Source organism: Camelus ferus, chromosome 27 (genome assembly GCF_009834535.1).
Source record: "Camelus ferus isolate YT-003-E chromosome 27, BCGSAC_Cfer_1.0, whole genome shotgun sequence".
NCBI classification, from domain to species: domain Eukaryota; kingdom Metazoa; phylum Chordata; class Mammalia; order Artiodactyla; family Camelidae; genus Camelus; species Camelus ferus.
The window spans coordinates 7,038,007-7,052,900 of NC_045722.1; the positions used below are offsets into that span (position 1 = coordinate 7,038,007).

The window sequence follows — 14,894 nt, forward strand, 5'->3', positions numbered from 1 at the left end:
TGGAGGCCCCTGACAGTTTTGTGTGGACTGTCAGAGCTGCCGAGGGGCACAGATTCGAGGGGAGGCGGGCGAGCATCCTCTCCAGTCACCAGCAGAGCTGGGCCGCAGGCAGTCCTGCGTGCTCCTGCAGCGCCACCTGGTGAGTGGCTCCCAGGCAGCTTCCCCGTCAGTTTACGGGAGGAAGTCAAGGCCCACTGGAGGCAGCAGGACCACCTGTGGGTGTTGTTCGGACTGCGATGCCCTGGCTCCACCTCTGGACTGGGGCCCCAGTATTTTAATGAGCTCCCCAGACTAGCGGTTCCAAGGAGCATCAATTCTGCAGCACATTGATTGGTTCTGCAAAGAAGGAGGCAGAGGATTCTGAGTCAGATGTGGTCAGTGGATGTGGGTGAAATAGGATTAGATTGGTCTCTGAATCAGGACTCCTGGGAATCTTGAATGTGCCAAGCACTGTCTTCTGAACTCAGCTGGCCACAGGGCACCTTGACTGGCCACAGGCATCTCTTGGCTGGACCTCCCAGGCCCGAGGCGGAGGCAGTGTGTATCCTGGGCTGACGGGCCTCGGTCAGCAGAGCCTGCCCGAAGGAAGCAGTCAACAACATCATGGTAATTCAGTGCTTCGTCATAGAGAAGAGCTTGGACACTTAGGTTTCAGGTGTATGTGGCCTGTGACTAACAGCTGTCAGAGAAAAGGGGCTGGTCCCCAGGCAGCATTTTGTTCCACAGAGACGCCCCCTGAGTGATGGCTGTGCTCGGGCCTCCTGCTCACGAGCCCTAGAACACGCTCTGGGGAGCTCGGCTTTTAAAGCCTGCCTTTCTGGCCCTTTACTTCACTGCAGGAGCATCCTCTGTTTGGGGTGAGGCCTGTCTGACGACTCCACGTTTAAAACTATGAGAGGAAGGAATGCTGAGGGCGTGTGTGTTCTTTGCAGAGTACACCTTACAGACCAGTAGCCCAAGCGACTGAGGAGTCGCAGGAGCAAATGCTTTGCTTTCTGACAGATGGGGAGGAGGTCCCTGTGACATTTCTGTTTCATCACAGCCTCCCCTGGGGTTTGTAAGTGTATTGAGCCTTTGGTCCCTGCTGCTGGGGCCTGCAGAGGAAGGGGTGGTGGCCTTAGTGTAGGAGGAACCAGAGACAGCTGTGGCCCACGTGATTAGCGCTGCAAGTCCATAGTCAGGCCTCAGCACTTTTTAGTTCTATGTTAATTAAACTGCTGGCCAGTTGTTAGGGGCAAGTTACCATGATTTTTAAATGTTTATTGTAGGTGGGTGCCTTGACCTGGGGATAGTACAAAACCCATAAACTGCACATTTCTCCATATACTGTGTGTCGACACCCAACTGGGTCTAACAGTTTCCACCAAGTTGGCTCGGGTATCCGTACTTCTGTTCATCCCCCGTCAGTCTTCCTGAGCACTCCCCGTGCCAGGCCACGTGCTGGTTCCAAGGCCTCAGAGGCACATGCCCCCCCACCACCACTGAGCAAGTGCTCCTGGGTGGCAAGTCAAGTAACCCAGTGCCTCGGAGGCGGCCCTGCTCTTACCTCAATATACAGAAGTGGAATTGGAGGCGGAAAGGTGGTGACTTAAGCTGTTCCATATCACACAGCAGAGTGCTCGATAGAGCTGGGTCTGAATCCAGGCCGTTGTTCAGGGCCTGCCCCTGCAGCCCCTACATGAGGACTGGCCTCCGAAGGACATACCTGCATCCGGCCCTCAGCCCGGCACCTGCAGGCCTGTGGGCTCAGCCGGAGCGAGGGCTGTGCGTGAGCGCTTGCCTGAGCCCTGCTGATGCTCTGTCTCTGTCCTGTGTCCGGCCAGGAAGCTGATCAGTATCTCCTTTGGAGACCTGAACCCATTCCCCCTGCGACAGATCCGGAACCGGCGCACCTACCACTTGGAGAAGGTCCGGCTGGAGCTGACAGAGCTGGAGGCCATCCGGGAGGACTTCCTGCGTGAACGGGACACCAGCCCCGACAAGGGTGAGCTGGTCAGTGATGAGGAGGAGGACACCTGAATGCCACCCACCCCGTCCCCACCCCTGCCCCCTGACGCTGCTCTTCTTGCCTTCACAACCAAAGTGTGCCAAAGGGTGAACTGCAGAGAAGTCTCTGCTTGCTTCAGAGCCAGAATGTAACCTGCATGGCCTCCGGGAGTCTGCTGGGCAGATGTCCGAAGCCACTCTGCACTTTCTCTTTTCCACTCGGGGTGGGGGTCTGATCTGTTTATAGCCATCTTCGTGCCGTGGCATTTGGTTACTCGTATCCCATCATGCTTTCTGCCTGATCGGTGCATCACCAGGCTTACAGGTGGCTATTTTCAGGAACCTGTTTACAGCATCTGTTGGTTGTGTTGGTGTCATTGCACTTAGAAAACCTTACATGGGCCCTCTCCCCACGTGGTGTCTCCTGTCCGTGTGGGCAGTCGTGGGCATCTTTTGAACAGCTGCCGTGGAGGACGCCCACTGTGCTTCAGATACGCCCAGGCCAGAGTCTGACTGCTTTGGGCAGCATAAGGTTGGTGTGGGAAAAAGGAATTTCCTTACAAAAGTAAGCACATCCCTTGTTAAGAAACAGCCTATAGAAAGGCCACAGACCTTCTGCTGGTGGCATCAAGCTGCTGGCTGTGCCCCATTTCTGGAATAGCTTTTGCCCTTTCATGCAGTCTTTCAAACTGTGGCTCCCAACCTGCTTGGGGAGAGCCTGCCTCTCCAGATATCCCACACTCACTCCTCTGCCTGCGCGGCTCCGTGAGGTTCTGTGCAAAGTTATTTCCAAATGAGAATTGGCCAAGGTTCTGCATGTGTGGATGGGAGTCCAAGGAAACTGGATCAGCATCCTACAAAGCAGGCCCACCCCTGGGCAGGCCTTGGTAGAGGGGATAGAGGCAGCTTTTCTGGGGGTGCTTTGCAAGGCAGCGGTGCAGCTGCAGAGTGAGGGCTGTCGGACAGCCGGAAACCATGGCTTCTCGGGAGCAGCCAGTGCCCCTGGTCTCCTCTGCCTGCTGGGGCGGCCAGGAGCCTGGCTGCCAGGGCCTGGAGCTGGAAGTGCCTTTGCCTGGGGTCAGAGCTTTGAGCCCTCCCAGACCTGTCCCCTCCCCACTGCCACACAGAAGCTTCCCTGTTCTGGGCAGCGGTCCTCCCTGCGGGGTCACCGTTGCTCTCAGTGTGTCAGGATGCCCAGGGAGTTCTGGGTCTTAGAAGGCCCGGTCTTTTTGAAGGCCTGGAAAGAGGCTCTGCGCAAGGAACATGGTTTTTGCTTAATCACCCTGTGGACCATCGCTGATGTGTAGATGTGAGAGATGTTTCCTGGACAGTATTACTCAAGTATGGAAGGAAACAATTTTAAGCGGATTTTTTACACTACCTGGAAAAAATTGGAAATAATCCTTAGTTGATAGCTATTATTAAACACACTCAGACTATTGAAGCAGTATAATTTGAAAAAGTGCTTTTTTCCGTAAGCCTGGTTTTTCTGTTCATTACTGTCAACCTTCTGGCAGGATCCTAGCTAGGATGGCATTTCAGCAGACCGGACTGAGCTCGGCTTTTGTCTTTGGTTAAGTTGGTTAATTTGATTTTTCACCGTGTAGAGGGAGCTGTCTCTAGTATGTAGCCAAAAGCCTTCGTCTCTTTTCAGGTATCAGAAATATGTTTTCTCTTTTCTGGTCTTTGGGAGCGGCTGTTTGAGGTCTGCCTTCTTCAGGAAGCTGCCTGTGAGCTAGGTCCCTGCAAGGCAGCTGTTGCGGCCTCACAGCCCTGCAGACTCCGCAGGACCAGTGGGGCTGCTGGAGCCCACCTCCCCGCCCCCCACTTTCCACATCTGCTGTCAGCTGACGGGGTCCACAACCCAGGCGGTGCAGCAGGAATGGGGCTGGGGCCCCTGGATCAGCTCCAGCTTCCTTGAGGCTTTAGATTCCAAGTGGGTTTCCCCCTGGAACTGCTACATCCTGGGGGCCTAAAATGCTGCCTTTAGGAATGGGCTTGTTGTGTCTGTTTTGCCTTGAAAAGACTCATCTTAAAAGCACCTGAATTGGGCCCAGGAGGCCTGTGTATCCACAGCCCATGGCGTGGGCCATTCTCTGAGTGGCAGTGTGTTACCAGTGGCCAGGTGGTGGGCGTCGGAGAGCAGAGAGATCGTGGAGGAGCTGGACTGGGGACACTTCCTTGGAGGTTCCCCTCTCTGGGTGTCTGGAGGGTGGGAAAGGGAACGCTTGGCCTGACTCCAGGCTGGGGACAGGACGGAGCCTCCTCCTCCCTCCACAACTGTAGGGTCTGGTCCCACTCACTATTTTGAGCCAGCACTTCCCCTCTCTTGTGCCGCTGAGGAAAGAGCAGCTCTGAACCCTCCGGTGCCTCCCCCAGTGGCTCCCACGGGGAGGGCCCTTCTGACAGGTGCTGCCTCCGCACCCAGCCTGGGGCCCCTGCAGGATGGGCCTTGGGCTGACGCTGGAGGCCCTGGGGGCGGGGCAGCCTCCAGTCTGCTTCCCAAACGCACACACCACGGCCAGGAGAGCTGCCCTCCTCATGCCAGGTGGGAACGGCCAGCTTTCATGTTGGTGGGGTTTTGTTTTTTATGGGTTGAACATTTGTTAATACTTTTGTATATTTTCACTACAGTTTATATTTTTATAGGCTATTTTTATCAAGGTTTTTTAGATATGTACATCTATTTTATATAACAAGTCCTTCTGTGTGTGCGACTCTGTTGTATTTATGTAAACCTGAGCCTCTGGAACTACTCTTCACTTCTGTGCCCTCTTTGACCTTGACCATCACTGCCCTGCCATCTGTATGCATGGGCCTGCTTCTTACCCCAGGTGGCCTCGGGGCTACTTGTCGTCGTGCTGACAGCTGTCTGACAGCAGCAAGACTGGATTTCTGGGAACAATTCTGGTTTCAGCTACATTATATCGATAGAGGAAGTACTCCAGGCAAACAGCCAGTCCTTTTTCTTTTTTAACTAAGTGTTTATATTGTTGCACAAATCCCTCCGCCTCGCCGTGCCCGGCGCTGCCTTCCTGCACGTGTTCTGGGCAGCTGGGCCCGCCGCCGGCCGCCCTCACCGGTGGGCGGGAGGCCGGAGGCCGGCACTGGAGGCCTCGGGGTGTTGCCAAGTGACTCTTTCCTTCTGTGTCACAGCGGCTTCTGTGCTTCTCTTCATTTAAGTTGTGGAATTGTCATACTAAAAGGCAAAATAAACTACTAATCTGTATAACATTCTGGCTTGAAAGGAAGTTCTAGTTACTTGTGACAGGACTCAGCCCTAAGGGCTTGGATGGTGGGGCAGGACTTATGGGAGCATCTCAGCCTTCCAGCTGGGTACTTCTGGGTCCCTGTCCTTGGCTTGCCATGGGGCGAGTGGGACAGAATGCCCTTGTCAGCAGTGGTAGCCCTAGGAGGTCCTTGAAGCCACAGCCAGCCTGCAGGTGAGGGCTGGGGGCCCTGGGGTGGGCCAGGAGCCAGGAGCTGGAGTTCCCTGTGTCCGGAGCAGCCCCCAGCCACAGGGTGGCAGGCACCCCTCCTTCCCCCAGCGATGACGTGCCCTGCCTGAGTCATGGGTTGTTTGCCTCCTGCTCCGGCTCACAGCTCAGGCCCAGCTGCCACTGCGGACACCACTCCCCTCACCCTCATCGTTGGAAAAACACACGAGAATGATTAAGACTAAATGTCTTCCGGCGGTGGTGGGGGCTCCAGTGAGGATTCCCAGACAGCAGGCGAGGAGCTGGTGAGCCTGTCTCCTCCTGGGACACGGATTCAATGAGCCTGGGGTTTCCTGAGGTCACACAGCACAACAGCAGTGGCACAGCTGGGACTGGGACCCCAGTGCTAGCCCCTGCTCAGTCTCTGAGTCAGTGTGTGTGCTGTAAGCAGAGGCCCTGCTCCCTGTCCCTTGTAAAGGGTTGCCCTTGCGACAGTGGAAAGCCTTGGGAAACCATTACTCAAGTCGTGGGTCCCCAGGGCCTCCTTGGGCCAACTGGGCTGCTGCAAACACAGACAGGAAGCAAGGCTGACACCCCTCCACCCTCAGACGGTGTAGTGATGCCTGGACTCACGCAAGCCCCAGACGGCTCTTTGTGCACAGCTACCGTGGGGCCTGCTCAGAGCCGTCTTCCTCCCTGGTCAGAGGGGTCAGCTGCTGGGGGTGGCCCAAATCTCCGAGCAGGAGATGGGAGCTTGAGGCCTGCATGGTCAGGGCATATGCCCTTGGACTCCTCATCTGAAAATGGGGTACTTACTTGATCCCTACAGAGTGTAGAGAACAGGAAGTTGGAGAGCTGGGCACCCCAGCACCCTAACCACTAGAGCAGCCGGCCAGTCCTAGGATAGACACTTGCTGATTGCTTCAGCCCTCTATACTGTTTCTCGCTCTCAATTCCCCATGGAGTGATTTTCATTGTCCCCTCCACTTGCTTCCAACATACACACCAAGCCACCAGTGGCCATGTGGCCCAGGGCAAGTGCCTTCAGACCAAGATGTACACAGCTCCAGGGCCACCATTCATATCACAGTCTGTGAATGGCATCCACCGTAGAACAGAACTGAGTGGTGTTCCCCCGTTTGGAGAAGGGGGACAAACCCCTTCCAGGAGTAGGACTTGTGAGCAGGTTGTAAAACCATCAAGTCCAAGGCCATGGCTAGAGGTAAGGGCTGGGGCCTGCACAGGTCACGTCCTGGAGACAGTGTCTGGCCTTCCCCAGCCTCCCCACCCCTCGCCAGGGCCCAGGACACACTTCAAAGCACCTCACGCCCATCTGCTCCCTGGTGAGTTCAAGTCTGACTCCATGGAACTAGGTTTGGCAGGCAGGGAGGGGCCATGGTGGGCAGGTGCTAGGTAGCGGGACCACAGGTCAACATAGCAAGAGCCAGCACCTGGGATTGGCAGTGAGGAAGGAGTCAGCCTGCCCGGCCCCAGCCATGAGCACAGAGAAGATGAAAGGAAGGGACAGGTGGGGGCTGAGAAGGGTGTGGCTGGCCAGTCTGCTTCTCCCTCCACCCCCATCACCCTCCTGGGGTGGGCACCAACCCCAGGGGTTTACAAAGCCCAGATGGTGCTACCCACTCCACCCCCTTAGTGCAAATGAGTTAGCAGATGAAGCAGAGGTCCAGGCATGTGCCTGTGGGGTTCCCAGACCCCATCACCATCACTCCAGGGAATAGTCCCTGCTGGTGACAGGGTGGGCCTTGCTCCTTAAGGAGGTGTGGCTCAATCCCTGGGAAACATAGGTCTCTGAAGACCCCAGAGTGGGGATGTGGGACAAAGGGCTGGGGGATGACATGAAGGAAGGGGTGTGGAAGGATCGTGAGTAGGGGACCACCACCACGTGGGCCTCTGCCAAGCTGTACCTGGTGCCTAGAAAACCTTCCCTACATGGGTTATCCAGCCCTGTGAGGCCCTGCACACACCTCCTGCAGGAAGCTGTCCTCCGCCCTGACTCCCTCGGCCTTCCTGCCTAGTGGGTTGTCCTCTGCGTGCACTCGTTTGCTCCTCGCGCCCCCGCGGACCTCCCAGAGGAGCAGGTGAAAGGTGCTGTCCGCTGCGGCGGAGGTGGAGTTTCAGACTTGAAATTCCCTCAATCCAAGAGGAAGCCAAGCTGCACTTAGAAACAGCAGATGTTCGTTTATGTATAATAATAATAATAATAATGTTACACAAACTTAGAATAAAAAAATACCTTTTCTCAGGGGGAGAGGTCCCCAGCCTGCCGCTGGCGGGGGCGAGGTTAGCACCATTAGGGCACGAGGGGCGGGGCTCCATCGCAGCCCCGGGTGGGCGCTGAGGTCCGTGCGTCGGTCTGTCTGTGCGTCCTGGCCGGCCAGGGCCGGGCGCGGGTCAGCGGCGGGCGACCCGCTGATGGCCGCGGGAGGGGGCGCCATGGCCGGGAGGGGGACAGGAGCGGCAGCACTGGGTGCGGACGGTGGGCAGCTGGCAGCGGCCCAGGAGGCGCAGCGTCTCGCAGAAACCGAAGGACAGGCGGTCGCGCTCGCAGCCTGGAGGTGGAGGGAGCGGGTCAGGACCCGGGGGACACGGGGAACCAACCCCCTCTTCCTGCCTGCACCCAGGGTGGAGGGTCTTCCCAGAGATTTCATCTGCGCCATCTCTTTGCCCCCAACAGCCTTAAGGAGACCTGCAGCCACCCCCAGAGCACCAGCCTCCTGTTTCTGGAGGTTCCCTGGGCCTCCGTCACAGAACCCCAGCTGTTGTCCTGGCCCACCTGCCCCTGGCCCAGGCCCCCACCCCCAGAACTGGAGACCTGGCACTGCTGGACTCAGGTTTCCTCAGGAAGGGCTCTGACGCTCCAGCCCTGACCACCTCACGTGCTCACGAGAAGCCAAGGTACCTGCCACCCATCTCCATGCCTGCTGACTCTGGGTGACACGACAGGTCCAGGCATACAGTTTTAGTCCCAGGTACCTCTTGCCACTTATAGTGACCTCCGCCGTCCAGCCCTGCCACCTCCCTCTGATCAAATGCACCTGTCCTGCCAGGCCTCCCTGAACCTGTACTCAGCCTCAGCTTCCAGGTCACACACCAGAACAGAGTCCTGTCAGCCAGGCCAAGTATTGAGGCCCAGAGAGAGCAGGTATGACTGGAGCCACACAGCCTGGCGGCAGAACCCAGGGCTCCCGAGGAGGGACGCAGGGACGCTGCAGGCTGTGCTTGTCCGGGGCTGAGGCTTGGCAGGCCCTCCTGTCCTGTGCTTATCGGAGCTATTTTGGGAAGCGGCTTGCTTCCAACCTCCTGGCCTTGCTCCCGCTGCCTCCGACAGCCCCCAGCTGCCGCCTAGCTTTGCTCACTGCAGCAGACATCCCAGGGGAGGAGAAGCTGGAAGGCAGCTGGCAGCCCTGGCCCTGGGACACCCCTGGGGCCTGGCAGAGGGCACGAGGCAGGTGGCGGGCTCTTCCACCCCCGCTCTGGGCAGAGCTCTGACCTACACATCTGTTCCCACTGTGTGACCTCAGGCAAGTTTCCTGGTCTCTCAGGGGGCCCCAGTTCCCTCCTCTGCCAATAGCCCCCACCTCCACAGGAGAACGGATGTGGCTGTGCTATGTCAGCTGCCTCACTGCGGTGACCACACACCGTGGAGTTTCCAGGCTTTCCAAACGTCCTGCCACATAACCCCACAGATCATCAAAACATCCTGGGGACTCCTGGGTCTCAGCATCCTTGGCTGGCCTGCAGGAGGTACTGAGGTGCTTGCTGGATGAATGCCAAGGGCAGGGCATCGGGGTGGGTGGCATTTCTATTGGGCCTCGAGGTAATGGGATTTGGGGCAAGAAGACCATCCTTGCCCATGGCACGGGCAGCAAGGCAGGGCAGTGGCTGGTCTGGGGCTGGCCAAGGGCTGCCAAGGAGCGAGCCGCTGGCATGGAAGGCAGATTGGGGCAGGTCCCTGGAGGCCCTGAATGCCAGTTGAGGGCCAAGGATTCTGTGCTAAGGGGACTCTGTCCTTAAGGCAGGACTCAGACCGCTGATAGGCAGAAGAGCTGCTGGGTTCTCTCGACTGTCACAGGCAGGCAGCTCTAGGCACTCTTCTTGACCTCACCAAGGGGCATGACCGTGGTCACGAGGAAAAGGGAGAAGCCCAGCTTCCCTGAGCACCTCCTGCGCCCTTCACCCTGAGACCTCATTGTGAGGATGGAGGTGGTCTGTCCTTTTATCCATGAGCGGAGGCCCAGACAAGGAAATGGAGCCCAAGGCCACCCAGCTGGAGAGGGGAGGCCAGGTGTGACTCCAGGGCCGTAGTTTCCTGTGCTCAGCACTGCTGGGGGTGGCTGGGCTGCAGGAAGGAAGTGAGTATGTGTTTGTGTGTCCAGCTGCTAGGAGCCTGCAGGACCCCAGGAGGGAAGCCCCTCCTGCAGTTCCATTGCTCACTCTGGGCAGTGCTCCTCTGGCCAGGAAATGGACAGGCGAGAGCCGGGGATAGGGGCTCACCCAGGCCTGTCTCAGGGACATACCTGGCCTCACTCAGGGTGTCGGGGAGGGAGTAGCTGAGACCCAGAGGGAAAAAGAGCTTGGCCAAGGTCACACAGCAGCCTGGGGGCCAAGGCAGCTACCCCAACTCCTCCCTTGAATAGAGACAGCTGCCTGAGGATGACTGCAGGGCTGGACCCCTCCTTGGCCATGACCCCAGCACAGCCTCAGCTTTTGCGAGGCACCCACTCCATCAGCCAGTGCTGTGGGGGCCATGGTTTGCTGATTCTCCATCTCCCACTACCGCCCCCCACCCCCAGCAGAGAGCCAGGTGGGGCACTCACGTGGCGGCTCGGTGAGCTCACAGTCCTGGGCCCCACACGGCCGGGAGCTCTCAGGCCAGGCCTCGTGGTCGCACTGGTCGCTGTCTTCCTCGGGCAGCCCGGTCTGGGTGTTGACGCACTTGACCAGGCGCCGCTGGACACCACCACCACAGGGGGCTGAGCACTGCGGGGAGCAGGGGAGGGGTGAGCATCCCCTTAGCCAGCCCTGCAGGGGGCATCGGGGGATGGGGGCAGCCGCTGCCTTGGCCAGGAAGCCGAGCTCCTCACTCCCAGGCCCACCTCTCATGCCTCCTCAGAAGGTCGGCCCCAAGGCCACTAGGTGTTCACTGGCGCGAGATGCGCCTGCGGAGCAGAGGGGCCGAGGGGGCCTGAGCGGCCTGGGCAGGGGCTCCGGGGCTGGAGGACCTGCTGCAGCCTGTGGGCAGCGGAAGGGATGGCGGGGGGAGCTTCCTGAGCAGGGCCCATCGTCCTGAGCCAGATTTTGTTCTCATCAGGTGGGGTCTGGTGTTTTTATAAAGCTCTAAAAATAGACTTAATCTGTGCCAACTTTGTGCCAGGCCCTGGGCTAAGTTCTCATTGTGACCTCACTGAATCCCCACAACCTCATTTTACAGACAAGACAGAGGCCAGCAAGCCGTAGCAACCTGCCCAGGGTCCCTCAGCAGCCAGGGGGACAAGCAGGCCTGGCAGGAAGGTGTCCTGCTCACCTGAGGCCACACTGGCCACTCCCATACCCCTCCTGCCAGTCTGGCATTTGCTTAGTCCCCTGGACACCCCGAGTCTGTCACTTCTGCCCCAGGACTTTGCACTTGCTGTTCCCTGTATGCCTCTCCACATCACTGACTCCTGTGGGTCTCACTCTAAAGACCCTGAGGTCTCCCTCCTCAGAAGGCCTTCCCTGACATCACAGCGCATGTCTGTTTTTTTCAGTCTGTCTCCCTGGGAGGCCTAAGCTTCAGCAGGGTGGGGACCTCGTCTGGCCACCACTGTATCTGCAGGACCGCAGAGATCCTGGTGCACGGGACACAGTGAACTCCTTAATGTGAACGAAGGACTGATTGGTGCCCACTGAGCACTGGTCCTCCCCAACGCCTGCTTGCTCACCTGGCCCCAGGGCCCCACCACCCACTGCGTACAGGGGTGGGTGTTGCAGGGCCGCGTGCTGTTGGGTCTCAGTGCCTCCTCGCAGAGGCCGGGCTCTGGACAGGTCACCAGACGCTGCTGCTCACCCCCGCCGCAGGCCTCGGAGCACTGTGAGGGCAGGGAAAGGGGTCTGGGCACTGCCAGGGTCTGAGGACAACCCCACTCCCATCCCAGTTCCCCAGGCCTCACCTCCCTCCAGGAAGAGATGTACCAGCTGAGGCAGGGCTGGGCCCCGCAGGGCCGGCGGGCGGGCGGCTTGGGAGGCCCCGGCTGGCAGTGGAAGGGCCGCAGGGGCCGGAGGTCCCGTGTGTCCACACACTGCACGTCCCGCACGGAGGAACCGCCGCCACAGCTGCGGGAGCACTGGAAGCCGAGGGTCGTGTTTGTGGACACAGCGCCCCACGCGCGTGCACATGCAGGACCCGTGAGGAGTGTGACCGGGCAAGCACTGGACCACCCCCCGCCCAGGGCCAGTCCCTTCAGAGTCCCAGGAGAGGCCATGGCTGATGAGCCTCGGGCAGCATGGCCAGGGGCCGCCCCAGGATGGGACAGATGGAGAAAGAAGAACAAAGGAGAAAGTGAAAGCCGGAGGGCAATGGAAAGAACAGAGGAAAGGATACAGCCAACAAGAGAGGGGGCTTGGGGCAGGCCGAACCACACAAAGATGAAACGATTCGAAAGAGACAGAAATTACAGTACAAAGATGTGCAGCACGGAGCCTGTCCCGACCCCCACTGGTGGCTGTGGCTGACCCCAAACACCAGCCGTGGGCCCCGGGGCTCCGCCCGTGCCCCGAGGCTGCCCGCCTCCTCGGTCCTCACGCACCTTACTCCAGTTACCCGTGTGCCAGGCAGCACAGGGCCGCAGGTGGCAGCGGCGGGCGGGCTGGGGCCGGCCAGCGGGGGCGCAGTCCTCCTCCCGGCCGGAGCTGCAGCGCACGGGCCTCCAGACGGCACCCAGGCCGCAGGTGGTGGAGCACTGGGGGCAGGGGGTCACGGGCCATGAGGGTGGGCAGATGCCTACACCTTCCAGGCCCACCGTGAGAGGACTGCTCATCAAGGTGGGTGGGACCTCAGTGGAGTCAGTGCCTCATTTCCTCATCTGCAAAATGGGCTCCTCTACCCACCTCCCAAGGGGACCATGAGGATGAAAAATCAACTCCTCTAGCAATCAGCTGTCCCTACTCACAAGAGACACAGGTGAGGTGGCCCAGCTGTCCTGACAAGGCTTACTGCTTCCCAGGATCACTTGGGAAGGGTTTCTCACTGGGCCTCAGCCTGAACCTCCCGCACCAAAACTAGGGATCTGAACAGAAGCAGTTCACTTCCCCAACAGAGACAACATGGAGATGCTGGGGTGGGGATGGGGGGCACAGGCCAGCATCTTTCCACGCAGTTCAGATCCTCACAGGCCCCTGACAAAGCAGGTGGGGCCACTGAGGGGAGAGCCAGGTGGCAAGAACTGAGCTGCACCTGCTGGAGCCTTGGCTAACCCTGGTGGGCCTTGCTGGGCGGGGCCGGGCCTGGGGGGCATGGAGGGGGCCCTTCCCTGACACAGCTATTTGGAGTAAGCTCCCTGTCCCTGGGAGCACTCAAGCCAGAGAACGAAAGGGCCGTTGTTCCTGGCTGCCCCTCATCTGCGCCTGCCCTGGCTCCCCGGTGGCCCCCTGTGCTACTCAGGAAGGGCCTTCGGGGACTCCAGGGACCCAGGCCCCTGGCTCTACCCTATTGCTCAGAAGAGAGGCTGAGGCCCGATGGGGCAGCCTGGCCCGAGGAGCACATGAGGACAGTATGACTGAGCGGGACCACGCTCCTCCCACCTCAGAGCCTCCACCCACCACGGGCTGTCAGTTTCCAAACCCCAGAATCCCCATCCCCCCGGGAGGCAGGACAGACAAGGCCTGTATACCGCTCTGCTCATTTTCAGATGCGTCTGAGTCAGCGAGGTCCTGCTGGACCCCCAGCCGCCCGACCCCCTCCCAACCACCCCCACCCGCACCACTTGCCTTGCTCCAGTTTCCCACTTCCCAACTGGCATTCTTGGCAGGCGGCAGGTTTGCGGGGGGCCCTTCCTCGGCCAATCTGGGGTCTGGAGGCCCAGGGGCTCTGCTGCTGTTGGCTGGATTGTCCTCGGCTGGTGTGGACAGCCACACAGGGCGTGGGGGTGCCTCAGGACTCGGGGACCCAGGCTGGCCCAAGGGGCCCGGGCTCAGGGTGGTCACCCAAGGCGTGTGCCCTAGGTTGATTGGGGCCCCCAGAAGGAAAGTTCCCGGCACTGCCAGGGTCTGCAGGTCCTGAGGAGCCAGTCCTGGGGTTGAAAGGGTGGGAGTCCCCGGCTCCAGGGGGCTGTCCATGCCCCGAGTGTCTGGCAGAGCGGCTGTGGAAGGAGGAGGGGGAGGAGCGCCCCCCACTGTGGGCCACAGCTCACCGTCCACAGGCACCAGGCTGCCCTCCAGAGCTGGTTCCCAGGCCACAGTCCTGCTTGTCCACAGCTCTATGGGGTCGGGACTAGGAGAGGGGTGGGTGGGGCTGATGGTGGACCCAGCAGGCGACGTGGGGCTGGGTCTTTGGGGGAGGTGAGGCGCTCTGCGGCCTAAGGCTTCCTCGTTGTCCTCGGAAACCTCATTGGTCCTCTCCCACCAGGGAGGGGGTGGCTGGCTCTGGCTGTCCTCCCCTCCCAGGAACTTATTTTGGTCCCCAGGGGCAGCAGGCGTCTCCATGCCGACTGAAGTCGGGGGCCAGGGCAAGCTGGGCAGCCCAAGGTCTGGGGCTCCAATGGGGGCCTCATCCTCAGATAAGAAGTTGGCCCAGGGGTTCCCAGGGGTCTGCTCCGAGGGTGGGGGTGTGGAATGGCCAGTCTGGGTGGGCTGAGGGGCAGGGGACCAATCTCCCAGCGCCCCCTCCTCCTTAGTCCCAGGAGGCTCTGTGGCAGGCATGGGAATGCCCATGGAGGGCTCAGCAGGACTGCTCGGAGGTGGGGGCATCCAATCCCCTGTGCCCGCCAGGTCTGTGTTGGGCTCCTCGAAGGGCCCGTAGGACAGGTCCTCGTGGAAGTTAATGAAATTGTAGTCATAGTAGAAGTCATCAACGAACACAGGCCCCGGCAGGCCCAGCTCGGGGTCCTCCTCCCCGATGGCATTGCCCATGCCAGCCGGCTTGGGTGAGGAGGCAGGTGGAGGGCGTGGGGCCAGGCGGCGGGGGATGAAATCGATCTCATTGAAGAGTTCATGGCTGGAGGAGCCGCTGCCTGAGCCTTCAGGGCCCAGCGTGTCCAGGGCCCATGGGCAGGGGGGCAGAAGGCAGGTGGCCTCGCTTGTTGGCCTCTGGGCTTCATCGCAGGGGACACCAGTGTCATTGGTGCAGAGGATGCTCCGGTGCTGAGTGCCTGGCCCACACGTCACCGAGCACTGAAGGGAAGGCCCGGGTGAGGGACTCAGGCCAGGAGAAGCTGGGGCCCAGCAAGGCACCTTGCCCACAGCTCAGTGTCAGCG

At 59.9% G+C, this 14,894-nt stretch overlaps 2 protein-coding genes across 6 annotated transcripts in view; one reads left to right on the top strand and one right to left on the bottom strand.

Moving 5' to 3' along the window:
- The window catches only part of TBC1D2B (TBC1 domain family member 2B), a 71,717-nt gene extending 66,497 nt beyond the window's left edge, over positions 1–5,220 (top strand). For 2 of the 3 annotated variants that reach the window (XM_032469099.1, XM_032469100.1), the window contains exon 13: positions 1,824–5,220. In XM_032469099.1, coding sequence (XP_032324990.1) covers positions 1,824–2,019 — 196 coding nt within the window. In that variant the 3' untranslated portion in view covers positions 2,020–5,220. The remainder of the gene's footprint in view (positions 1–1,823) is intronic. The other variant, XM_032469101.1, reaches the window with a different exon arrangement.
- Positions 5,221–7,597: 2,377 nt separating this feature from the next.
- Positions 7,598–14,894, bottom strand: part of ADAMTS7 (ADAM metallopeptidase with thrombospondin type 1 motif 7) — a 40,419-nt gene continuing 33,122 nt past the window's right edge. For 2 of the 3 annotated variants that reach the window (XM_032469098.1, XM_032469096.1), the window contains 6 exons: positions 13,410–14,810; positions 12,230–12,382; positions 11,594–11,767; positions 11,366–11,512; positions 10,262–10,424; positions 7,598–7,993 (listed from right to left, as the gene is read on the bottom strand). In XM_032469098.1, the coding sequence (XP_032324989.1) occupies positions 7,836–7,993; positions 10,262–10,424; positions 11,366–11,512; positions 11,594–11,767; positions 12,230–12,382; positions 13,410–14,810 (2,196 nt within the window). In that variant the 3' untranslated portion in view covers positions 7,598–7,835. Of the gene's footprint in view, positions 7,994–10,261; positions 10,425–11,365; positions 11,513–11,593; positions 11,768–12,229; positions 12,383–13,409; positions 14,811–14,894 lie in introns of those variants that run through there. The other variant, XR_004315666.1, reaches the window with a different exon arrangement.